The sequence below is a fragment of the Oratosquilla oratoria genome, chromosome 1, assembly GCF_046742065.1.
Source record: "Oratosquilla oratoria isolate Oo_2021 chromosome 1, ASM4674206v1, whole genome shotgun sequence".
Lineage (NCBI taxonomy): Eukaryota > Metazoa > Arthropoda > Malacostraca > Stomatopoda > Squillidae > Oratosquilla > Oratosquilla oratoria.
This window is the reverse complement of record NC_134777.1, coordinates 77,162,344-77,188,840: the sequence shown is the minus strand read 5'-3', so window position 1 is coordinate 77,188,840 and position 26,497 is coordinate 77,162,344. Positions and strand designations below refer to the sequence as shown.

Genomic DNA, 26,497 nt, shown 5'->3' with positions numbered 1-26,497 from the left:
TGTAATCACACATTTGTCAATCACGTAGAAACCACTGTTGGAGTAGAAAAGACGGGAAAAGGGGAATCTATATATTTCGATTGCAAACTGCAATCCTCTTCAGTAGATACAATTCAGAGAGAGTGTGTTACTTTTGTAGCAACCTTGACATTGACATTTTGTTTTCAACAAAAAACTGGGACCTAGTAATTTGTTGATATTGATTTCATTAGAGCGCTAATGAATCTGTAATATATATATATATATATATATATATATATATATATATATATATATATATATATATATATATATATATATATATATATATAACATATTCATTAGCGCTTTAATGAAATCATTATCAACAAATTACTAGGTCCCAGTTTTTTGTTGAAAACATTGTCATTAAACTGGGATGTGGAGACCTTACACACATACACATTGTTACCGCGTAACATTGCATCATCGAGTAGTTTAAATGACATTTGTATAAAATGAACATTCTGCTTCGAAACAAAACTAATATGGAAATACTATTCTCATCAGAATATCAAACAGCGTGATTTTTCTCATAATAATACAAATATAGATAAGTAATGACTTACATTTAATGTAATGAAGGAAAACGCAGGAAATTGTGTCTACCCTCATCGATAAAGTACCGAACACTAATTACTGTTTTATATAAACTATTAAACATAATAATAGAAAAATATAAGAAATATAATGAAAACTATTGGAATTGTAATACATGATATTCCAGTGATTTTGTATGTAAAATGAATTTATACAGACTTCCAACAGAGGGGGTTGGTGACGGTCTGTATTGCGATCAGCTGTTGCGGAAAGCCAATTTTCAAGTACAGTGATCAAAAATGTTCACCAAGGACTTCGAGCTGCCCTCAGACGAGGAACTAACAACAGAAGAGTTGAATATTAGCACACCAGCTCTTCGAGCTGGTGCTTTTCACATGGGCAAAGAATGTGAGGCAGAGAGAAATGTTAGTATCCGGTCAATTGGTAGCATTCTAAGATTCTTCAGGATGTTTGTCCATTTATATTATGATATCGATTGTTTCATCTCCTTTTTACCTCAGATCTCATGAATTGAGTAGGTGGCAATATATATACATTGAAATGAGGCTGGGTAATCGTCATATAGGAACCTGGACCCTAATCATGCTAATGGTACTATTTTTCTTGGCATGAATGCAGTGATTTTCACGAAACCACTCTTATTTTTTTCTCACAAATTAAAATTTGCTGCAGAAAATGAATAATTACCTAATATTTGTAATTTTTGGGCCATTGCAGGAGTTTATGCTCTGTAGGAACGAAGAAAATGATCCCCGCAAGTGTGTTCCTGAAGGAAAAGCTGTTACTGCTTGTGCCCTAAGCTTCTTCAGGAAAATAAAGAAGTCCTGCTTAGAAGAGTTTAATCAGTATGCTAACTGCTTGGACAAGTCTTCTGCCGACCTAGGCTACAGACAGTAAGTTGACACAATTTTGATTAACTCAATGCAAAGGTTAACCCTCTGCTGGCTGAAAAAAATTCAAACTGGTTTAAGTGAAACATCGAATATCACGGGAGTTTATTTCTTAGGTCTACACATGACAAGAGTTAAGTACATTCTGCCTCCAGGCGTAAGCTGGGGGCCTGGCTCAGGGTAGGGGCATGACCTCTGACCCACTTCTCTGGCACCCTGTTGCCAGGTGGAACTTGTAGGTAGAACAATACAGACATATATATACATATATATATATATATATATATGGTAAAATTTTACATTCGACCATTGTAGGAATATAGCAATACAAAATTAAATAGTAATTTTGTAAATTAAAATGTATGAACGTAATATGCAATTTTGTGTGCGGAAATGAAAATAAAAAAAGTTGCTAAAACAGATTTCTTAAGTAACGAAGTCGTGTACGACGAATGGTATGCCATGTTTGTTATGGTAGATGCCGACGTCGGAGAAATGGAAGGACGATAAATTTGTCTAAACTAAACTAAACTAACATAACCTAACCTAACCTAACTGGTAAAATTTTACTTTCGACCATTGGAGGAATATAGCCATACAAAAGCTGAGAGAGTGGTTGAAAAGCCCGCCAACGTCTCTCACAACGACGATGACGAGGACCAGCTGGATGATATCTAATTTGCAGGTAATGATTTATCAAACACAGGTTAGGTTAGTTTAGTTTAGACAAATTTATCGTCCTTTCATTTCTCCGACGTCGGCATCTACCATAACAAACATGGCGTACCATTCGTCGTACACGACTTCGTTACTTAAGAAATCTGTTTTACCAACTTTTTTATATTCATTTCCGCACACAAAATTGCATATTTCGTTCATACATTTTAATTTACAAAATTACTATTTAATTTTGTATTGCTATATTCCTACAATGGTCGAAAGTAAAATTTTACCATATATATATATATAACCAATAATTTTTTTTGTGACAGTTGCATGCAGGATTCGAACCCGCTGTACTCGGCCATCCGTAAATTACCTTCCCAGTGCCCTAACCACTAGACCACAGAGACTATGGTTAGGGCACTGGGAAGGTAATTTACGGATGGCCGAGTACAGCGGGTTCGAATCCTGCATGCAACTGTCACAAAAAAAAAATTATCGGTTTGATGTCGCTGCTACTAGCGAATTACTCTCGTATATATATAATATAAGAACATAATGAGGTAAGAGAAACACTTGCATATAATGAGGAGTATGCATGCAAAACGTTAAGGGTAATGTGGATAGGAGGTAAGGGAACACGGGCTGAGGGAAATACTTTTATTCCTGACTAGTTTCGCCTGAGTGGCTTCTTCAGAGGAACATAGTTTGAAGTCAAGTTGGTCAATATATATGGCAAAAGAAGAGTCAGGAATAAAAGTATTTCCCTCAGCCCGTGTTCCCTTACCTCCTATCCACATTCGTCACAATGTATACACATTTGTCAGTTAAGGGTAATGTTATACAGTCGAACCTCGAAAGCCCGAACTAATTGGGGGGAAGGGCGGTCCGGTCATACCAAAAGTCCGGTAATCGAAAATGTCGCCCTGACACCCGTAGATTTTCGTAGCGGTATACGTATAGGTAATGTATGATATGGGTTTGGCATAGAAACACATAAGAATAATACTCTAACACTGTAATAATAATAATACTATAATACTATAATACTAATAATTCTGTAATAATAACTGTAATACAAGCATGTAAATGTATTGTACATACAGTGTACTATACTGTATTTTTTATTACGTACACTGTAAATATCGGAAGGTATGCACGTGGGACAGTGGTGGCAGCCAGGGTTGCCGTGTAGAATGGGAGTGTTGCCATACCGGGGCATACATTTTTCTCGGGCGTGTGCAGACTTTCATAGCAAGATATATACTTGTCAAACTTTGACAAAATATTGGTTCTAGTTTTTTTTTATTCTTGAATGTATATAAGGCCCCCATGCCCTAACATATTCAGTAAGATATAATTTTTTTTTTTATTGCTAAAAGAAAGCTGAAACTTTAGCGTAGAATTTTTCTACACGGTAAAAACGTATCTTTTGGGGTATAATATTTTATAAGTAACACAATTACCAATAAAAGTCATATTTTGATGTACCATTTATTATTTGATAACTAGTTCTATGATTTTTATTCAAAAGTTTGAGTTTTTGAATGTTTTTAACAGCCAGCTGATATGTAGAAAAAATTTCCTCATGTCCTTGTGCAGTTGCCACATGCCGCTATTTTACTACGTTTTGGTACAAAATTCTATGAAACAGCAGCCTTGGTGCTAAAAGAAAGCTGAAACTTTAGCGTAGAATTTTTTTCTACACCGTAAAAACGTATCTTTTGGGGTATGATATTTTATAAGTAACACAATTACCAATTAAAGTCATATTTTGATGTACCATTTATTATTTGATAACTAGTTCTATGATTTTTAAACAAAAGTTTGAGTTTTTGAATGTTTTTAACAGCCCGCTATGTAGAAAAAATTTCTTATGTGCTTGTGCAGTTCCCACATGCCACTATTTTACTACGTTTTGGTACAAAATTCTACAAAATGGCAGCCCTGGTGGCGGCTTGACTGGGCCGGGTTTGAGTACACGTGTACGGCCATCGCTGCCACCTACCAGACAAATAGGAAACTTTGCTTGAAAAGTCCGCCCTTTGTTCATTTCGACCGGTCACATGAGGGTCCGGGCTTTCAAGGTTCAACTGTACTAAATACCTGAATGCTATGGCATATAGGCTTGACAACAGTGCTTACACTCAGTGTGTATGGTCTAAAGACCACATAGAGACGACGCATGTAGGGCGGTTATATAATGTAACGACAAAATGAAGGATGATTGTATTGACCGAGGTGGAGATGTGTTCCTTTGTAATGGCAATAGAAGGGCATAACATATGAGTGCAGGTGACAGCAGTAAATGGGGAAAATTTAGTGACATGAGGTGTCAAGCAATAGCCAAGGAGGACAATGGGTAAGGAGTAAAACCAGTTATCTTGTTTAGCGCAAAGAGCAGATTTCAGAGTGATGGTAACGTTCAATCATGCCGTTAGCTTGGGGTGATAGCCAGTAGTATGCATATGGTGGAAACCAATGATAGATGAAAGCTCAGAGAAAAGTTTGCTCTCGAACTGGGAACCTCTATCCGTGATGACATGAAGTGGAACACTGAAAAGGCATATCCAACCACTCACAAAAGGGATTGCTACGGAAGTGGCAGCCAATGGGAGAGCTTCTTTCTTGCATTGTCCTGTTGTGCATGAACTGGTCACCTGCCTCACCATTTTTTGTCTTTGCATTGTCAAGCGTGGACTTGGTGATTAATTGCCTTTATATTTATTTTCATCATTTTTATCTACACTTGGCAATTGATTAGTTGATATTTGGTAAAGTCTTTCAAAAAGTGTGTTATAAGTAATGACATAGAGGGTAGTAAGGGTCCTTTATTGTACCTGACTAAGAGTAGTGATGACTGCAGATGAGAATTTAGGGCTTTTACATGAATCCAGCAGTGGCAACTTCTTGGGATTTATGTGCATACATATACCAATGGCTATTTTCCCCTTCCAAGGGAGGTAGCCAAAAAAAAGGGGGGGGGGCATAAAATCCAATTCCATCCCCACATACTCCACTCCCATTCATCCCCCTCCCTCCCCCATATCTTGGCTCTTCCAGGATGACAGATCATCCCTGCATCTCTCCTACTGCCTTGGGTCAGGAGCAGTGTAGCAAAACACAGCACATCCACAGCAAGGCCACTTTATTTAATCGGTGACCCCCCACTCCATCCCCTCATGCAGAAAAAGAGAATACAGGGAGAAATCCCTTATGGCCATGTCAAAATATTCATATGTACTCCCTCACCCCATCCCCCCATTCCCTTCCATGCATCACAGCATTATCCATACACAACTATTCTCCTTTCCTCAAAAGACATTCCCCTATTTCCCAATACCCCTTTTGCCCAATCCATCCATCTCGTCCTTGGCTGCCCCCTCATGTTCGCTCCTCCCACCTTGGCCACCCCCCACATGTTCACTCCTCCCACCTTGGCCACCCCCCTCATGTTCACTCCTCCCACCTTGGCCTTCCACACCTCTTTTACTAATCTTTCTTTACTCATTCTTTCCATGTGTCCAAATCAAACCATCCCAATACTCTTTCATCAACCCTATCTCCCAATTACCTTTCCACCCCTACTCTCCTCCTCACCTCTTGGGATTTAAGGATTAATAAAAATTATGTTTTTTATTTTTACATGCATATTTAAATTTTTTAAAATTGATATTTGAGGATAAAACTACCCTTGGACAATGAAAGATGTATAGTGTATTTAATAACCACCAACTAGTATGTCATTGTCATATGAAAAAAAATTGATGAATGATTAATGTAAACAAGATGTGGTGCCAGTATGTGGGGGACACGCTGCTTCAGTATGTGTATTTACCTGCAGTAGTTTTATTTACATAGTTGTAAATTTGTGGTGAGTGTTCCAGCAAGTTTGTGGTGAGTGCTGAGACAATACAGTGCTCGACAAAAGTTTAGGCCACATGAAATTATGTCTAAAAAAGAATGGTATAAATGAGGGTGATTTAATTTAGTCATAAGTTTGGGCCGGCTGCACGACATCACTGCATCCCTCCAATTTCCTGTTCACCCTGCGAGGATGCACTCAGTGTTGGCTTGGCCACTGTAGTGAGAGAATTTTGTGTTCTCCTGACTTATGCCATTTCTTTTTTTTTTAAGTTTGGGAGTGTTTGTGGCCTTATTATGGGGAAAGCGAGGCAGTTATTGTCTGAACCTATTGCCCAGATTATTGCTCTCAAGAAGGCCGGTAAACAAACTAAGGAAATAGCCGACCAACTTGAATAAGTGATTGTGTTGTGAGGCATTATGTTGCTAGATGGAGGGAGGGAGAGTGTGATTCCATACCAACCCAGAAAGAGTGGTCTGGTAGGCCTCTTAAGACCTCTAGGAATCTTGATAACATTGTTAAGAGAGACCTAGAGAAGAGTCCTTGTATTTCAGCCCATAAAATTAAGGAAAGTAATAGTGGTCTGTTCAGTGAAATGTCTGTACATACTGTTAGCCGATGTGTTGTTGTTGTCGTCGTTCCCTAGACTGTCTGTCCGAGCAGTCCCGTAGCCGATGTGTTCATGAGCTTGGATACACAAGACATCGTCCCATCAAGAAACCGATTCTCACCTGTGTGCAGAAGGTTCGTAGGGTCGCTTATGCTCTAAAATATCTTCAGCGGGATTATGCTGACTGGCTGGACATGCTTTGGTCTGATGAAACAAGATTCACAGTGACTGAGGGAAGGGGTGGTAACATGTTTTGGAGGCGTGGCAGTGACCCCCTTGACCCATGCTACCTTTGTGGAACTGTGAAACACCCTAGTTCATTAATAGTATGGGGTTGTTTCTCAGGCAGGGGCTTGGGGAGGCTTGTTCTGTTGCCTGCCAACATTAATATTATGAGCTGCTAAATGAACATCTGGAGGAGTGATTTGAGTTAACAGGCACAAGTGTGTTCCAACAGGATAGTGCCTCCTGCCACACTGTCAAATCTGTTATAACCTGGCTTTAAAGACTGTGAGATTAAGTTCATTGAGGATTGGCCCGGAAACAGTCCAGATTTAAACCCGATTGAGAATCTAGATACTTGGGTGCAAATGTGGCAGGAAAAGGTGGAGTGAAGGTGGTGGTAGAATGTAGATTAAGAGAAGCGAGTAAACGCCTTGGTGGATTAAAAAGTGTAATGAGGAATAGACACTTGGGAATGGATGCTAGGAGGAGACTATATGAAGGAGTGATTGTGCCAACAGCTGTATAGGGCAGAAACATGGAACATAAGAGAGGAAGAGAGGAGGAGTTTGAATGTGTTTGAGATGAGGTGTCTGAGAAGTATGATGGGGGTTACTAGGCTGGATAGTGAGAAATAAGGAGGTGAGGAGGAGAACAGGGGTGGAAAGGGGGTTGAGAGATAGGGTTGATGAAAGAGTATTAGGATGGTTTGGACACATGGAAAGAATGAGTGAAGAAAGACTAGTAAAAGAGGTATGGAAGGCAGATGTGGAGGGAGTGAACATGAAGGGACATCCTAGGATGAGGTGGATGGATGGGGTGAAGGGGGCTTTGGGGAAGAGGGGAATGTGTGTTGAGGAAGGACGAGAGAGGCCAGAAGACGGGTGAATGGAGAATGGTTGTATATGGATGATGATGTGATGCATGAGGTGGAATGGGCGGGGGGATCGGGGGTTAGGTAGTATGTGTGAGCAAATTTTGATGCAGCCCGAAGGGATTTCTCCCCGTCTTTTCCTTTATGCATGGGGGGACGGAGAGGGCCGTCGCCAATTTAATGAAGTGGCCTTGCTGTGGATGTGCTGTGTCTTGCGACACTGCTTCTGACCCAGGGCAATGGACAAGGTGCAGGGATGACCCGTCATCCAGGAGGTGCTAAGATGAGAGGGAGTGTGGAGTGTATTCAGGGATGGAATGGGTGGGAATGATTTTATGCCTTTTCCTTTTTTGGCTACCTCCCTTGTAAAGGGAAAAAAGCCTTGGTATATGTATGTATGTATGAGAATCTTTGGTAGGTGGTTAAACACGAGTTACAAGGAAAGGAAGTCTGCACTCTCCCCAAGCTGGAGAAGGAAATTAGGGCTTGTTGGGATGCTATACCTACCCAGAAGCTACATGATCTTACCATGTCCATGCCATGATGCCTGAGGGATGTCAAGAAATGCAAATCATGCCCAACAAAGTATTAAGGGTAAGATTAATATTTTTTTATAAAGCTTTTATCATGCTACAACTTGTCTGACATACGCCCAGTCTAAACTTTTGCCAAGCACTGTAGATATTTTTATGACAAGGTTAATACATGGACAACAATGATGGTCAAATGTAGGTTTACAGGAGCTGCATTGTATAGGTTAACTAGTCTCTTGCAGACTTGTTTCATATGTTTTTATGTTCAGTGCTCAGGTATATGGTGATTGTTCTTGTTTGAGAATACATACATATACCAAAGGCTTTTTTTCCCCCTTACAAGAGTGGTAGCCAAAAAAACAAAGGCATAAAAACCACTCCCACCCATTCCATCCCTATCACACTCCACTCCCCTCCCTCATATCTTGGCACCTCCTAGATGACGGGTCAACCCTGCATCTTGTCCACTGCCCTGGGTCAGAAGCAGTGTCACAAGACACAGTACTTCCACAACAAGGCCGCTTCATTAAATCGTCCCCTCATGCAGAAAAGGAGAAGACAGGGAGAAATCCCTTTGGGCTGCATCAAATTTTTCTCACACATACTTCCTCTCCCTCCACCCCCCACCCATTCCACCTCATGGATCACATCATCCATATACAACCATTCTCCATTCACCCATCTTCTATCCTCTCCCGTCCTTCCTCAACAGATATTCCCCTCTTCCCCAAAGCCCCTTTTACCCCATCCATCCATCTCATCCTAAGTCCCCCCCTCATGTTCACTCCTTCCATACCTCTTTTACTAGTCTTTCTTCACTCATTCTCTCCGTGTATCCACACCATCCCACCCTATCTCCCAGCTCCCGTTCCACCCCTATTCTCCTCCTCACCTCATTTCTCACTCTGTCCAGCCTAGTAACCCCTATCATACTTCCCAAACATTTCATTTCAAACACATTCTAACTCCTCTCTTCTCTTATGTTCCATGTTTCTGCCCCAGCCCCATACAGTGCTGCTGGTACAATCACTCCTTCATATAATCTCTTCTTAGCATCCATTCCCAAATGTCTATTTCTCATTACACATTTTAATCCACTAAGGCATTTACTTGCTTCTCCCAATCTATATTCTACCTCCACCTCCTCTCCCTTTCTTGCCACACTCGCACCCAAATATCTAAAACTATTCGCTTCCTCCAGTCTCTCTCCCTTAATACTCACTTCCCGTCTGCTGCCACTTTCACCCCTTGTACATCTCATCATCTTACTTTTACCCACATTTATCTTCAACTTCCTTCTTTCACACACTTTCCCAAACTCTGTCCCTCCTCAGATCCTGCCACAAGTGCAGTGTCATCTGCAAACAGCTGGCTTATCTCCACTTTCTTTAACCATATCTAATCCCTGACCCACCACCCTTGCATTTATCTCTTGCACCACCCTATCCATGTATAAATTGAACAGCCAGGGTGACATAACACATCCCTGATGAAGTCCCACCTTTACCTCAAACCACCCACTCTCTCCATTTCTAATCCTGACACATGCTCTACTACTCTTTTGAAAACTCTTTGACAGCTCCTAAAAGCTTTCCTCTATCCCATATATGTGCAAAACCTCCCACAGTGTCTTTCTGTCTACCCTATCATAAGCCTTTTCCAGATCCATAAAAACCCAAAAAACATCCTTACCTTTTATTATAGCTTTCTTGCATATGTCTTGCCACAAAAATCTGATGCAACCTCTACCTGTCCTAAATCCACTGTTCATCCCTAATTACTCGCTCTGTTCCTCTCCAAATCCGACCTAGATATGGACCAATAGGTCTCCTGTCGGCATGCTCCGCCTTTGTAATCCTTTGTAAATGGATGACGGACAGATTGAAACATGAGATTGGAATGAAAAGAGGACTTTACGTAAAAATAAAAAACGGGGAATCACACCTCAGATCAAGATATAACAAAATGGCAAAGCTGGTCAAAAGGAATACACATACAGCGAAACGTAATTATGAAATCAAGGTTGCCAGTCATGCAAAATCTAACCCAAAGGGTTTCTTTCATCTCTATAGAACAAAAAATAAAGAAAGAATAGGACCAATTAAAAACGATGAAAATGTCATGATAGAATCGGAGGAAAAATGAGTGAGGAGTTTAACAATTATTTTCTATCGGTGTTTACTAATGAGAGGTTAGATAAAGTACCTGACTGCGATGTGATTTTCAGAGGGGATGAAGAAAGTAGTCTATCTAATAGGAGCATTAGTAAAGAAGAAGTAGTCAAGTAGATTGACAGACTTAAAGCTACAAAATCTCCGGGTCCTGACGAAATTTTTCGAAGAATGCTTAAGAAGTGTAAATTTGAAATCTGCAACTAGTTAACTGAAATATTCAATAAATAGGTAGACACTGGTTTTGTTCCAACTGCTTGGAGGCAGGCAAACGTTTCTGTTTTTAAGAAGGGAGATAGATTGTCTATATGCAACTACAGGCCAATCAGTTTGACATCGGTTATAGGAAAAATGCTTGAATCAATAAAAGTAAATAGACTCGGAGAACACATCGAAGGGCATAATTTCATTCGTGATTCACAGCATGGTTTCTCCAAGCGTAAGTCATGTGTGACTAATCTTCTATCCTTTTACACTAAAGTATATAAGGAGTCAGATAACAATGAAAATTACGATGTTATTTACCTTGACTTTAGCAAAGTGTTTGACAAGGTGCCACACCAGAGACTACTAAATAAAATCAAAGCCCATGGCATAGGAAGAAAAGTGTTAGAATGGATTGGTAACAGAAAACAGCGGGTCACCATAAACGGAATAAAATGTAGGTGGGGCAATGTTACTAGCGGGGTCCCTCAGGGCTCGGTTTTGGGTCCCTTGTTGTTCATTATGTACATAAACGACTTAGACGATGGGATAAATAGTGATGTTAGTAAGTTTGCGGACGACACTAAAATAGGACGCCTAATTAGGTCAGGAGACGACGCCCAGATTCTGCAGGATGATCTTAATAAATTAACATGGTCGGTGAAATGGCAAATGAACTTCAATATCTCTTAAGTGTAGCGTGTTAAACGTAGGACTACACAACCCCGAAAATAGACACAACTTAGATAACACGTTTTTAGAAAAATCTGAGTGCAAGAGGGACTTGGGAGTTCTGGTGAGTCCGGACCTTAAAACCAGGAAGCAGTGCATTAGCACCAGAAATAAAGCTAACAGAACATTAGGTTTCATTGATAGGACGGTAACGAATAGAAGTGCAGAGGTAATTATTAAACTCTACCTAGCGATAGTTAGACCCATCCTTGACTATGCGGTACAGTTTTGGTCTCCGTCCTACAGAATGGACATAAATTCATTAGAATCAGTACAGAGAAGAATGACCAAAATGATACATGGACTTCGAAATTTGCCTTACGAAGAGAAGCTTAGGCACCTAAACTTGCACTCTCTGGAAAGACGCAGAGTGGGGTGATCTAATAGAAGTGTTCAAGTGGATCAAAGGCTATAACAAGGGTGATGCAAACAAGATCATAATAAAATAACAGGGCAGGACTCGCAGTACTGGGTATAAACTGGAAAAATTTAGATTTAAGAAGGAAATAGGCAAGAATTGGTTTACTAATAGGGTGGTCGATGAATGGAATAAACTTAGTAACCATGTAGTAAGCGCTAAAACCATCAGTTGTCTTAAAAAAAACGATTAGACATCTTTATGGATGGGGATGACTGGTGGTGATGGATATGGAGCTGCCTAGCGTAGGCCTTATGGTCTCTTGCAGTCTCCTTTATTCTTATGTTCTTATATTATCATCTTAACAACTGCCTTCACTTCATCCTTCCTTATTTCTCCATTTTCCTCACTCATCATGGTCATTTTCTTAGCACTTCCCACTGCAACTACTTTTCCCTCCCTATCCTCCTTCACATTTAGCAACTCCCTAAAATACTCTGCCCATCTTCCTCTTACTGCAGTCTCTTCCATAATCATCTCTCCATCTGCACCTTTTACCTTTCCTTCTATATTTGATTCACTTCTTTGTCCTCTCTTAATTTCTTTCCAAAACATCATTTTATTACTTTCAAAATTTTGTCATACTTTTACTCCATTTCACATCTGCTCTCCTCTTTACCTACTTTATCTTATGCTTTATTTCTCTTTTCTTTGTACCTCACATATGACTCCCTCGTCCTATTTTGTAACCGATCTGTGAAAACTCGCGTCTTTTCTTCTACAACCTTCTTTGCTTCCTCATCCCACCACTCGCTACCCTTCCTTCTATTTCTTCCCATCCTCCTTGTTCCACACGCCATCTTTGCACACCTTGTGACTCCCTCCTTGAACCATCCCCATTCCTCCTCCACTCCTAGCTCTACTCTATCCTTCACTCCCTTCCACTCCTCTCTCAGCTTCTTGTACTCCTCCCTTTCTTTCTCATTTAAGCAGTTTACTCTAAGCACTTCTCTACCTTTTGTCCTTTTCCTCTTTCTCCATCTATCCTCCACTCTTAACTTACCTTCCACCAGAAAATTATCTGATATCCCCCCACTCTCTCCTCTTAGAACATGTACATCCTTTACTCTTCCTATTATGCTCCTATTTACCACTACATAGTCCATTAATACTCTAACACTCTTCTATCCACCACCCTCTCCCATGTGTACTTATGCTTGACTTTCTTCCTAAACACTATATTTGCTATCATCAACTCTCTTTCTAGACACATCTCCACTACTATTTTTTCCTGGAACTCCACACTTCCCAACCACTTCATCTATTGGTTCATTTCCTACCCTAGCATTAAGGTCTCCCAATACTACTACATTGACGTTTCTCCCTAATCCCTCTATGCACTCGTTTAAATCTATCCAAAAAGCCTCCCTCTCTTCTACACTCTTCTCACTACTAGGCCCATATGCACTTACTAAAACCCACAACTTCTTTCCCAGTTTCACCTTCATCCACATTAACCTTGAAGAAACCTCCTTCCACTCCATTACATGTTTACCTATCTCTTCACTTACTAGTATAGCCACCCCTTCTCTCCCTCATCCTCTCTTCACTTCTGAGAATCTCCCAACTACACTCCCAAACTCACACTTGCCCCTCCCTCTTAACTTAGTTTCACTCAAAGCCAACACATCCATCTTCTCACAAACATACTACCTATCTCTTCCCTTTTACTCTCATCTGTACTACATCCATGCACATTAAAAGACCCAAACCTTAGGGTTCTGATTGGAAAACTCCTAAACCCTCTTATGTCTTAACTATCTTTAGGAATGTCCCCTTTGGGGCTACAGGGAGAAGGATGCCTAGTCCTAATCCTCATCCCGTTTTTCTTACCTCTTATGATTCAAGTGGGAATACTTAATGGCAGCATTCTATCCCCCCACCACAGTGTAGGTAAAAAAAAAAAAAAAAAAAATATTCGGAGAAGTGGTACTGTACAGGACAGTAACAATGGGTTGGGGGACAGCATAACAGAGGGATAATCGCAGTCACGAACAAAATGTGTGGCTCTGGTCCATAGGGGTGCCCCATATAGACTCTAAAGTATCAACTGCATGGTACTTTACCACAATAACATACAGCCAATACCCGAGACAGGTGTATGAAAATTACTTTTTTTTTTTTTAGCAGTTTCTTTCCAATATTAGCATGTGCCTTCCAAGATGCGGCATCTTGTTAGCCATAAAATATGGTTGCCCTACAAGTTTTACCATGCACACCATGACAGTACAATCAGTCATGCTTCCTAGAACTGTTCACACCATCACAATATGGCCAATAACATGCTCATTATTTGTACCATGGGGATAGAGAAGGCAGTAAGAGGAAGATAGGCAGAGTATTTTAGGGAGTTGCTAATTGTGAAGGAGGATAGGGAGGGAAAGGTAGTGGCAGTGGGAAGTGCTAAGAAAATGACCATGATGAGTGAGGAAAATGGAGGAGAAATAAGGAAGGATGAATTGAAGGCAGTTGTTATGATGAGAGCAGGTAAGGCACCTGGTCTGGATGGATGCCATGCAGAATGTCTGAAAAAAGGTAGAGTAATGGTGGACTGGCTGGTGAGGTTATTTAATGTTTGTTTGAGAGAGGGTAGAGTGCCGGAAGACTGGAGGAGTGCCTGTATAATTCCACTTTACAAGGGAAAAGGGGACAAGTGTGAATGTAGAAGTTTCAGAGGGATTAGCTTAAGTGTAGTTGGAAAGGCTTATGGGGATCTTGATTGAGATGGATTAGGAGAGGAAGAGAGTGAGTAATTGGTGAAGAACAGTGTGGATTTAGGACAGGTAGAGGTTGCTTAGATCAGATTTTTGTAGTAAGACAGATATGTGAGAAAGCTATAGGAAAAGGCAAGGATGTTTTTTGGGCTTTTATGGATCTGGAAAAGGCTTATGACAGGGTAGACAGGAAGGCACCATTGGAGGTATTGCAGATATGCGGTATAGGAGGAATGCTTTTAGGATGTAGAATGAGAGAAGCGAGTTAATGCCTTGGTGGATTAAAAAGTGTAATGAGAAATAGACATTTGGGAATGGATGCGAAGAAGAGATTGTATGGAGTGATTGTGCCAACAGCACTGTATGGGGCAGAAACATGGAACACAAGAGAGGAAGAGAGGAGTTTGAATGTGTTTGAGATGAAGTGTCTGAGAAGTATGATAGGGGTTACTAGGCTGGATAGAATGAGAAATGAGGGCATGAGGAGAACAGGGGTGGTAAGGGAGTTAGGAGATAGGGTGGATGAAAGAGTATTGGGATGGTTTGGACACATGGAAAGAATGAGTGAAGAAAGACTAGTAAAAGAGGTACGGAAAGCGGATGTGGAAGGAGTGAACATGAGGGGGAGACCTAGGATGAGATGGCTGGGGTAAAAGGGGCTTTGGGGAAGAGGGTAGTGTCTGTTGAGGAAGGATGGGAGAAGACAGAAGATAGGGGTGAATGGAGAATGGTTGTGTATGGATGATGATGTGATGCATGAGGTGGAATGGGGGGCTGAGTTAGTATGTGTGAGAAAAATTTGACGAAGCCCAAAGGGATTTCTCCCAGTCTTCTCCTTTTCTGCATGGGGGGATGGAGGGGGGGGGGTTGCCAATTTAATGAAGCGGCCTTGTTGTGGATGTGCTTTGTCTTGGGACACTGCTTCTGACCCTGGGCAGTGGACAAGATGCAGGGATGACCTGTCATCCAGGAGGTGCCAAGATAAGAGGGAGGGTAGAGGGTGGAAGGGAGTGGAGTGTATTGGGGATGGAATAGGTGGGAATGGTTTTTATGCCTTTGTTTTTTGGCTACCTCTCTTGTAAGGGGGAAAAAAGCCTTGGTAATATATGTATGTATCTTAGATTTGATTAGGTTGATAACTGATAGTAATAGTGAATATGGCAAAATTGGTACAATGCCATATTCATTATGATTAGCTATGATGAAGATAGGGAGGGATTGGTGGTAGCAGTGGGGGGTGCTAAGAAAATGAAGGTGATGGAAGAGGAAAACAGGAGAAATAAGAAAAGATGAGGTGAAAGTAGCTCTGAAAATTATGAGAACAGGTAAGGCTCCTAGATTAGATGTGTGTCATGTGGAGTGTCGGAAGAAAGGAGGTACAGTAATAGTGGAATGGCTGGTGACTGCCTGTATAGTTCTGCTTTACAAGGGAAAAGGGTGAGTGAAGTAGTTTCAGAGGGATCAGTGTGTTAAGTGTAGTTGAGAAGGCTTATTGGGTTTTAAGAGGATTAGGAGAGAAACAGAGTGGATTTAGGAAAGGTAGGGGTTATGTAGATCAAATTTTTGTATGAAGGCAGATGTGTGAGAAAGCTTTAGGAATAGGTAAGGATGTGTTTTGGGCCTTTATGGATTTGAAAAAGGCTTTTGACAGTAAACAGGAAGGCACTGTTGGAGGTATTGCAGATATAAGGTATTGGGGGAAGGGCATTTGAGTTTTTATGAGAGTAGTAGTGTGTTAGAAAAGGAGAGAGCAAGTGGTTTGAGGTAAAGGTGGAACTGCATCAAGACCATGTCATGTTGCCATGGCTGTTCAATGTGATGGATGGGGGTGGTGCAGGAGGTAAAGGTGACGGTGATAGGCAGGGGGCTGGAGATGGTCAAAGAAAATTGAGAAAATTGGGGGTGAGCCAGTTGCTGATGACACTGCACTTGTGGCACAGTCAGAGGAAGGATTAAGGGAATTAGTGACAGAGCTTGGAAAGGTATGTGATGGGGTAAAAACAAGGTGATCAGATGTACAAGGGTAGAGGATTGCAGTGAGTTGGAAGCATCTAAAAGGAGAGAGAGGCTGGAGGAAATGGATAGCTTTAGGAATTTGGGGTTGCATGAGGCAGGAAAGGAATGAATGAAGGTGGAGGTAAATGTAGATTGAGAGAATTAAATACCTTGGTGGATTAAAGTGTTATGAGAAATAGGCAACTGGGAATGGATGTAAAGAGGAGATTGTATGAAGGGGTGATTGTGCCAATAGCATTGTATGAGGCAGAGATTTGGAATTTAAGAGAGCCAGAGAGGAAAAGTTTAAATGTGTTTGAGATGAAATGTCAGAGGTATGGTAGGGGTTACTAGGTTGGATAGAGTGAGAAACAAGGTGATGAGGAGGAGAGCGGAAGTGGAAAAAGAGATGGTAGATAGAGCTGATGAAATCAAATTAAAGATTATTGGGATGGTTTGGACACATGGAAAGAATGAGTGATAAAATATTGGTAATAGAGGTGTGGAAGGCAGAGGTAGATGGAGTAGCTTCAGGGGATGACCAAGGATGAGATGGATGGGGTGAAGGGAGTGTTGAGCAAGGGAGGCAGGAGATATAGGCAAGTGGAGAATGTGTATGGATGATACTGTGATGGGAGATAGGGTTGAGTAGAGAATGCCTGTGTATAGATGATACTGTGATGCAAGAAAGGGAGTGGTTATGTGTGAATGATATTTGATGCAGCCTGAAGGGATTTCTACATGTCTGGTATTTTTCTGCATAAGGGGGCAGAGAGGAAGGGTCGTTGAGTAAGTAAAGTGACCTTGCTGTGTTGCTTCTGACTCAGGGCAATGGGTGAGGTACAGGGATGACCTGTCATCTATGAGGAGCCAAGAGGGAGGAATGGGTGGGGGTGGGTATATGCCTTTTGACTTTGGCTACCTCTCTAGTATGGGCAAAAAGCCCTTGGTATATAGACAGGTTTGCCTTCTGTACAAAATCACGAATGTCACATGAAATCTATCTTTGTTTCAGTTGTCGCAACACTCAGGCAGTGTTTGACAAGTGTGTTCTGGAAAATCTAAACGTTGAGCGCCCTGATTATGGATACTTCTGCCGTGCCAAAGTTCATGATACAGAAAGGTGAGTTTTAGTAATATACATTTCTTTTTACACATTTGAATGTTAAGACTAAGGGTGGGCCGATTCCATTTTTTTGCTGACGCAGATTCCAGTTCACTCTGTTGCCAAAACAAATTCCTATTCATTCTTAGTTGCCGATACTGATTCCATTTTATATAATTATGGTAGATCAGTTTTTAATATAAAGTAATTAAACTATGGTTTTTACTTGCATAAAAACCTATGTAGATTTATACATGCCAGTTGAACTGTTGGATGCTAATGACTGAATGAACGTAATGAAGTGCTTATTGATTGACCACTTTATGATTATCAATGTATGATTGTATTATTTTTTATTGGTTGAAAAAGGTTAAGAATTACCAATTTCATAGATTTTGATGTAACTACTAACTTCAAGTAACTTGAATCATTTAATGCATGATTTTAATAAAACATGTGCTGTGTGTAAAATCTATTAATGCTAACTTAATAGTAAAACCTAAACCTGACTCAGTCTCTACTAATATTTGGGGAGAGACAGAGAGAGAAGGGGGAGGGCATAAAAAAAAAAAAGGGAACAAAACACCCAATGAACCCCCCCCCCTCCAACATGCTGACTCACCGAGTACTGCCGCATTTCATGGGTTAATAGTCAAAGTTAAACATTCACAAATTGAAATTCAACAGCATCAATTTCTCCCGTTTGTGGAGATGGTGGAGAGCACAGTATTTTGTTGGCAACCTTTCCAAGTTCAGGATACGAGTTGTGGTTGTCTCACCACCAACTTGAGGAATCGAGAGTCACATGGGAGGGAGCAAAATTTATGAACTTTGCTTTGTAGCATCAGATATTCTTTCTTTTTTTCCTATTCTTTGAAGTTTCACTTTGTCTAAATTTGACTCGTGTGATTGTGAATTTGACAGCAAATCATCTAAACATGAGTTAGTCATAGTTCTTATTGCCAAAAAACATAATGTATTGTTATGTATTTACTTGTCAAAATATATCAAAGAATAATACTTTATAAATTATTCATTTGGCTATAAATTTCTGCAGAGTAAGTGGGAGTAAATCTGTCCGCTGATTTTTTGTACTTAGAATTTATAGCAGGTAAAATCGACAGAATCCACAGATGCCTGGACAATTTACTCCCATATTACTCTCGCTTAATTTCTGTTGTAGAAACTTTGCTGTTTAAAAATATATATAAATACAAATAAAATTAGAAAAATATAATTTGCTCTAACATTGACTTTGACTTGTGCTGTTATTTTAAAAGTTTCTATGGTTGTACATCCTTGTGTCTGCGGATTTATCACCTCTGCATAATATTTTCAAAACATGTTATGGCACTAGATGGCAGCATAGGTTTACCACTACCACATATTCCTAGCCACCTCATTCCCTATGGTTTTGATGCTATGTGAAAATAAAATAAAGCAATGATTATTTGGTAGTGGTATCTTGTATAGCACATATGCTGTATGGCCTTATGCAACCACCAGAACAATGAATAATAGGTGAATTACTGAATTGGCAAAATCCCTTTCTAAGACTATTCTCGCTGATGCTGATTCACCAAAAAAATGCCGATTCTTGCCAATGCCAATTAATTGGTACACCCCTAGTTAAGACCAAAATGACAACCCTTCAATGCAGGACATTTGGGTCAGATCCTGAACAAGGATACACAAAACTTTTAATTATTTTAAATGACCAAAGAATGTGGACAAACATATGGAAAAAGTGCATCCCTCAAGAAAGAAATAGTGTTGTCTGTGTATGGCTTGTTGGGTATGAGGTATTCTGTGTCTTGTGTGTCATGATTGCATCATGGAGGGATTTTTCTATTGGGCAAATATCTCTAGGGGTTTGGTTTTGAAGTGCTTTAATTATCCAATAGTGGAAGGGTTTTTGTATGGATGGGTTGTGTGATGTATTTCAGTTATTGTAAATGTTCAAGTAGTATGATATTTTTCTTCATTTGGTTATGGTTGTGTGATGTAAAGAGATGGGTTAGTGGGATTGAGGGTTTTTACATAAACAGTGTACCTATCATTTTTATTTTATGGGTATGATTTTGGTTTCTGTACAATGTTTTATTGGGGTGATTGCATCCTATTTTATTTTTTTTAGTACGTCATGTTTAATTTTTTTTTTTTTTTTTTTTTTTTTTTTTTTTATCGGCGACCCCCCCTCTCCGTCCCCCTTTGCATATAAGGCGAGGACCGGGAGAAATCCCTTCGGGCTGCGTCAAAACTTACTCACACATACTACCCCACCCCCCATCATCCTCGCCTTATATGCAAAGGGGGACGGAGAGGGGGGGTCGCCGATTAAATGAAGCGGCCTTGCTGTGGATGTACTGTGTCTTGCGACACTGCTTCTGACCCAGGGCGGTGGGCAGGGTGCAGGGATGACCCGTCATCCAGGAGGTGCTCAGATGAGAGGAAGGGTGGGAGGGATGTGGAGTGTATTTAGGGATGAAATGGGTGGGAGTGTTTTTATGCCTTTCCCTTTTTGGCTACCTCCCTTGGAAGGGGGAAAAAGCCTTGGTATATGTATGTATGTATGTATGTTTACTTGATTGTTGGGAACTACTGTTGAAGAACATTTGAAAGGGATTCTTTAAAAAAAAAGTTTTCTGATGTTGACCTAATATTGTGCTTACTACTCATGTTTGTAATATGTTAATTTTCTTAGAGTTTCACTTTTAATTGTCTGATATGTAGGCTGGTGGTCATGAAAGTATCATAAGTGAGTATGGGAATTTTTTTGTTTGCTTTACCAGTGGATGATCTTGGCCATTCAGTTTTATTATTGGATATTTCTGTAATTCTTGGTTGTCAGGAGTGAGCAGTATTACTGTGCTGATGGGAGGCATCCATTCCCCCCCCCCTCTCTCTTTTCAAAGCCATAATTTAATTTTGTCACCAAGTTTGGATGTTCTTAGCAGCTACTTAGTAGTTCCTATGCTCAGTTAGTATTGGAAGGTGTTCTGCATAAGCTTCACCATATGATGAAGAGGTCTGGGCAAACCAGCCCAGCATCTTGCTGCTTTATCTTTGACCTGTGATGTGGCAGGGGACAGGATGTGACACTTCATTGAAACTGCAACAAATTTGTTTTCTATATCCAGGCCCAAGACAAGGAAGGAATTTGATTAATCTTTCATTTCAGAAAAGGGGTTAACCATGATACAAATTTCTCCCAATTTTGGCTACAACTAAATGTTCTGTTGCATACTAGAATGTGTGTAGGCTGTTGATGAAATTTCAGTCAAGATTTAGATATTTGTTTTGAATATAACTTTTTGAAAATTTTTGCAGGCCTAAACCAGAGGGTTATGTGCCCCTTGAGATCACCGATGGTCCACAGCCCTACCTCTCAGAAGATGTACCAGTACGCAAAGCAAAATATGGTTCACGTTTTCATTGGCTACAGTAATGCTACATATGTAGCTGTAACTATGTACATAGTTTTTTTTCTGGTTGTCTAAATCTACAAAATAGTTGTTTTAACCAGAATATACTTTTTTTTTAATATGGAAAATTAAAATGTAATATACTATTCTGTTTATTTTCTAAAACCTATTTGTACCATACTTCATTTCACAATTTCACATATATCATCATAGTGTAGTTTTAGAATAACTGTTTCATCATCCAAGACCTGCACAGAGGCCTTCTCTTGTTCTTTGTGCTGCTCCAATATACGACCCACCTGTGGCGAGAGAAGAAAAAAATTGCAATTACAATGATATTGTGCCAACACATGACCTTCTTGTCCATAATAAGAACAAGATTGAAGGAGACCATAAGTGATGTAACAAGATGGGTTAGTGGGATCGAAGTCATGTTTGGGGGGGGGGGGATGCTTGTGTGACAACACTACATTTGACTGTGTCCATGAGGACAGAAGTACTGGTAAACTACAATACATTACAACACCAACAAATACAGGATACCTGGAGGAGTTTCCCTCCAAAATAGGAGGTTACCACTATGGGCTGCAGATCACTTTCATGTCCCTGTACCCGTGTAAAATAACAGACAAGTTCACAGACTTCTCTTCCCCAAGTGACTTGCATGGGACACCTTAAGGGTTGTGACTAAATTTCTCATCTCAGAGTCTCAAGCAAGAATTCAGGGCAATAAAATTATGTATTTTTTCTGCATGGAAGAACAACACTTCCAATTCTGTCCCTTTGTTGGGGGGGGGGGGGGTCTATAAAGTATAATTTTAATATAGTCTGCAACTTACCAGCCCCTTGTGTTTGCCTTGCACAACTTGAACCAGCCATGGATATGTCTTTGGAATTACAGTTTCCAACCATGTGGGGTTGATATCTCTCAACACTTTTCCTTCCTCTGTGACACATTCACAATTTTCTGCTGTAAGGACATTTAATACCACAACCTGCCAAAATGAGATAGAAACAATCATGAAGACTGATTAGTTCTTTGAAAATGTTATTTTTGGTTTTCTAGTTTAGTTTTACCATTTCATTGTACAGCAGTCCCCCCTCATCCACTCAAACTAAATTATGAAGCAGAAGAGGAACATCCCTTCAGGTTCCATCATCCGTTCAAAATATCCTTCCATTCATTCAAATCTTTTGCACTTTATTACTTCAAGACCTTCCACCTGCATCAAAGTTTCCCTGCCAGCCAACAATCTCATTACTGTTCTTCCTCACTTCATCTATTTCAGTTTTCCACACTTCCTTTGCAAGTTTTTGAATGGGTATAAGACAGATGTATTGCTAATTTTCTAACACCAGTCAAACCTTACCTTTTCCTTGTAATATCTCCCTCCTTTGTAATTCTTGTTGATAAACCGGACTCTTAAATTTTCACGTACCCAAGGAACAACTACTGGCTTATCTTCCAATCTGGATTTCTTTGACTTCTCTTCTTTAGTATACATCTCTTTATATTTCTCTGTATGTTTTGATTTCTGGTCCTTGGAGGAACTGTGCCCATTTCTGGAGCTGTACTTTGTTCCACTCTCCTGTTTCTCTTCATGTTTTCTTTTAGATTTAATTTCACTGTAATCATCTCTTCTCTTTGCAAATTCCCCATCCTTCCTGTCCCTATCATACCTCTCTTGTTTATCAGATGTATATATACCTTTTACTTTACTGTGATCACTATATGAGCTTTTTGAAAACTCCTTCTCTCTTTCACTATATGTAGTTTTTGAATACTCTCTATCTCTTTCCTTGTGTGAACTTTTTGTATATTCTTTATCTCTTTCACTATGTGAACATTTAGAATATTTTTTATCTCTGTCTGTATCATGCATCTTCACGTTTCTTTTTATATTATCACCAGTTACTTTATTTACACTGATTTTGTCTAAAGAGTCTTCCATCTTGATTGCTAATGATGAACAAGGTCTTTCTACTTCTATTTTATCATACTTCTTAGTTCTTTCTTTTGGCATTTCAACATAATCCTCCTTATATCTGCCTATTTCAGTTTTCACTTTTTCATCTTTAATCTTCTCACTCTTATAGGGCTCATCTTTAATGCGTAAGTTGTCTTCTTTTCTAGTTTTACTATCATCTTCACTGTTTTCATCACATGATGATGATGATGATGATGATACCTTTCTCTTCTTACTCTCCAAGTCTTTTCTCTGGATAGAAATAGAAAATACACTTATCAATTTGTGATTAAACTTTGCTATCCTAAATTAAAACATTAAAAACTATAGACACCTGTTCAAAGACCCAATGCCCTATTCTCAATAATATTAAAAACCAAAATAAGGGCTAAACTAACAATGTAACATTTGGAAGAGTCTTTGATTGTCTCTTCATGAAGGACACTTGAAAACAAGGGATTTGGCCAATGACATGTAAAGTCAAGGATCATATTAAAAGTTCATTGGTAAGAATTTTACTTTTATAATTATTATTTATTCCTATGTTTTGCATATTTTAATTATGTTTTTATTACTCAAACTATTTTTTTTTCACAAGTGTGGTATACACCTCTTTATAAAAGAATTTTTTATTGTATATTATGCATCCATTGAAAAATGTAACTCATTAGGTGTCCTGAGGTGCTCGCTTGACCAGTTTCTTTGCTTGAGCTCAAAAAGATAGAAATGTTAAGAACCCCTGCCCTATAAGGCCTCCCTCTTAATTTGTTGGCACATGTGGATGAATGGTCATCTTTGTCTCCCAACACAGCAGGTCTTCAGTTAGCACTGGTTTATCCCCAACTCTGTTATAGCATCATACTCTCACATCTAGATATTTATATATTTATAAAAAATTCCATCTACAGTGATCAAACCAAGTAAAATTTTTACCTTGTATTCATCATACATTTCCTTGTTAATGACCCGACCACTGTCTTTGAATTCTTCTTTAGAAACAACACGAACATTGAATTCCACCTCCCTCAGGATGTTGCTACTGTTTCTTGCTGGACGGATCAGAATGTGGTCTTCATCCACAGTTTGCACCTGAGGGATGAAACAAAATAAGGTGATGTAATCTCTTCTACTAGCTACTATGGGAAGGAATAAGAGGGAAAAGAGTGTGTGTGTGTGTATGATTAATACACACAAATTCAAAGCTAATTTTGGTAAGTGGGGACAGAGACAGGATCCCATGAGCACAATCAATCCCAAAAATCCCTTCATCCCTTATGTGGGGGTGGCCAAGTCAAAGCACAGCCCCACTTGATACAGAACTGGTTTATCCCCACCACTCCATTATATGGTGACCCTCTCACACTTCATCCACTCCAAATACATACATACATATACCAATGCTTTTTCCCCTTTACAAGGGAGGTAGCCAAAAAGGAAAAGGCATAAAATCAGTCCCACCCATTCCATCCCTGAATACACTCCACACCCCTCCACCTTCCCTCTCATCTTGGCACCTCCCGGATGACGGGTCATCCCTGCACCTTGACCACTGCCCTGGGTCAGAAGCAGTGTCACTAGACACAGCACATCCACAGCAAGGCCACTTCATTAAATCGGCGACCCCCCCTCTCTGTCCCCCCCATGCATAAAAGGAGAAGACGGGGAGAAATACCTTCGGGCTGCGTCAAAAATTTGTTCACACGTACTACCTCACCCCCCATCCCCCCACCTATTCCACCTCATGCATCACATCATCCATATACAACCATTCTCCATTCACCCCTGTCTTCTGTCCTCTCCCGTCCTTCCTCAACAGACATTCCCCTCTTCCCCAAAGCCCCCTTCACCCCATCCATCCACCTCATCCTAGGACGTCCCTTCATGTTCACTCCCCCCACATCTGCCTTCCATACCTCTTTTACTAGTCTTTCTTCACTCATTCTTTCCATGTGTCCAAACCATCCTAATACTCTTTCATCAACCCTATCTCCCAACCCCCTTTCCACCCCTGTTCTCCTCCTCACCTCATTTCTCACTATCCAGCCTAGTAACCCCCATCATACTTCTCAAGACACCTCATCTCAAACACATTCAAACTCCTCCTCTCATATGTTCCATGTTTCTGCCCCATACAGTGCTGTTGGCACAATCACTCCATATAGTCTCCTCTTAGCATCCATTCCCAAATGTCTATTCCTCATTACACTTTTTAATCCACCAAGGCATTTACTCGCTTCTCTCAATCTACATTCTACCTCCACCTTTTCCTGCCACATTTGCACCCAAGTATCTAAAACTATCCACTTCCTCCAGTCTCTCTCCAATAATGCTCACTTCCAGACTACTGCCACTTTCACCACTTGTACATCTCATCACCTTACTTTTACCCACATTTATCTTCAGCTTTCTTCTATCACATACTCTCCCAAACTCTGTCACCAATTTCCTCAATCCCTCCTCCGATCCTGCCACAAGCGCAGTGTCGTCCGCAAACAACAGCTGGCTCACCTCCCACTTTTCTCCATGTTCTTTAACCATCTCCAATCCCTGACCCACTACCCTTGCATTTACCTTTCACACCACCCCATCCATGTATAAATTGAACAGCCAGGGCAACATAACACATCCTTGACGAAGTCCCACCTTTACCTCGAACCACTCACTCTCTCCATTTCTAATCCTGACACAAACTCTACTACTCTCATAAAAACTCTTGACAGCTCCTAGAAGCTTTCCTCCTATCCTGTATATCTGCATAACCTCCCACAGTGCCTTTCTGTCTACCCTGTCGTAAGCCTTTTCCAGGTCCATAAAGGCCCAAAAAACATCCTTACCCTTTCCTATAGCTTTCACATATCTGTCTTACCACAAAAATCTGATTTACACAACTTCTACCCGTCCTAAATCAACACTGTTCCTCTCCTAATCCTCTCAATTAAGATCCTCCCATAAGCCTTCCCAACTACACTTAACAACCTTATCACTCTGAAACTACTACATTCACACTTGTCCCCTTTTCCCTTGTAAAGTGGAACTATACAGGCACTCCTCCAGTCCTCTGGCACTCTACCCTCTCTCCAGCAAACATTAAATAACCTCACCAGCCAATTCACCATCACTATACCTCCTTTTTTTAGACATTCTGCATGGCATCCATCCAGACCAGGTGCCTTACCTGCTTTCATCATCTTAACAACTGCCTTCACTTCATCCTTCCTTATTTCTCCTCCATTTTCCTCACTCATCACGGTCATTTTCTTGGCATTTCCCACTGCAGCTATCTTTCCCTCCCTATCCTCCTTCACATTTAGCAACTCCCTAAAATATTCTGCCCATCTTCTCCTTACTGCCTTCTCTTCCATTATCATCTCTCCATCTGCACCTTTCACCTTTTCTTCTCTACTTGATTCACCTCCTCTTCCTCTCTTAATTTCTTTCCAAAACATCTTTTTATTATTTTCAAAATTTTCTGTCATACTCTTACCCCATTTCTCATCTGCTCTCCTCTTTGCCTCCTTTACCTTGTGCTT

The 26,497-nt window shown here is 40.2% G+C and overlaps 2 protein-coding genes across 4 annotated transcripts in view; one reads left to right on the top strand and one right to left on the bottom strand.

Annotated features, from left to right (window-relative positions):
• Positions 1 to 764: 764 nt before the first annotated feature.
• LOC143040724 (NADH dehydrogenase [ubiquinone] 1 alpha subcomplex subunit 8-like) lies at positions 765 to 21,146 on the top strand. The gene is made up of 4 exons (XM_076212136.1): positions 765 to 983; positions 1,297 to 1,472; positions 17,486 to 17,593; positions 20,906 to 21,146. The coding sequence occupies exons 1-4, from the start codon at positions 858 to 860 to the stop codon at positions 21,021 to 21,023; spliced, it is 528 nt and encodes a 175-aa protein (XP_076068251.1). The 5' UTR covers positions 765 to 857; the 3' UTR covers positions 21,024 to 21,146.
• LOC143040362 (uncharacterized) overlaps positions 21,140 to 26,497 on the bottom strand; it is a 47,175-nt gene continuing 41,817 nt past the window's right edge. For all 3 annotated transcript variants that reach the window (XM_076211482.1, XM_076211394.1, XM_076211543.1), the window contains 4 exons: positions 23,901 to 24,056; positions 22,371 to 23,219; positions 21,840 to 21,995; positions 21,140 to 21,299 (listed from right to left, as the gene is read on the bottom strand). In XM_076211482.1, the coding sequence (XP_076067597.1) occupies positions 21,183 to 21,299; positions 21,840 to 21,995; positions 22,371 to 23,219; positions 23,901 to 24,056 (1,278 nt within the window). In that variant the 3' untranslated portion in view covers positions 21,140 to 21,182. The remainder of the gene's footprint in view (positions 21,300 to 21,839; positions 21,996 to 22,370; positions 23,220 to 23,900; positions 24,057 to 26,497) is intronic.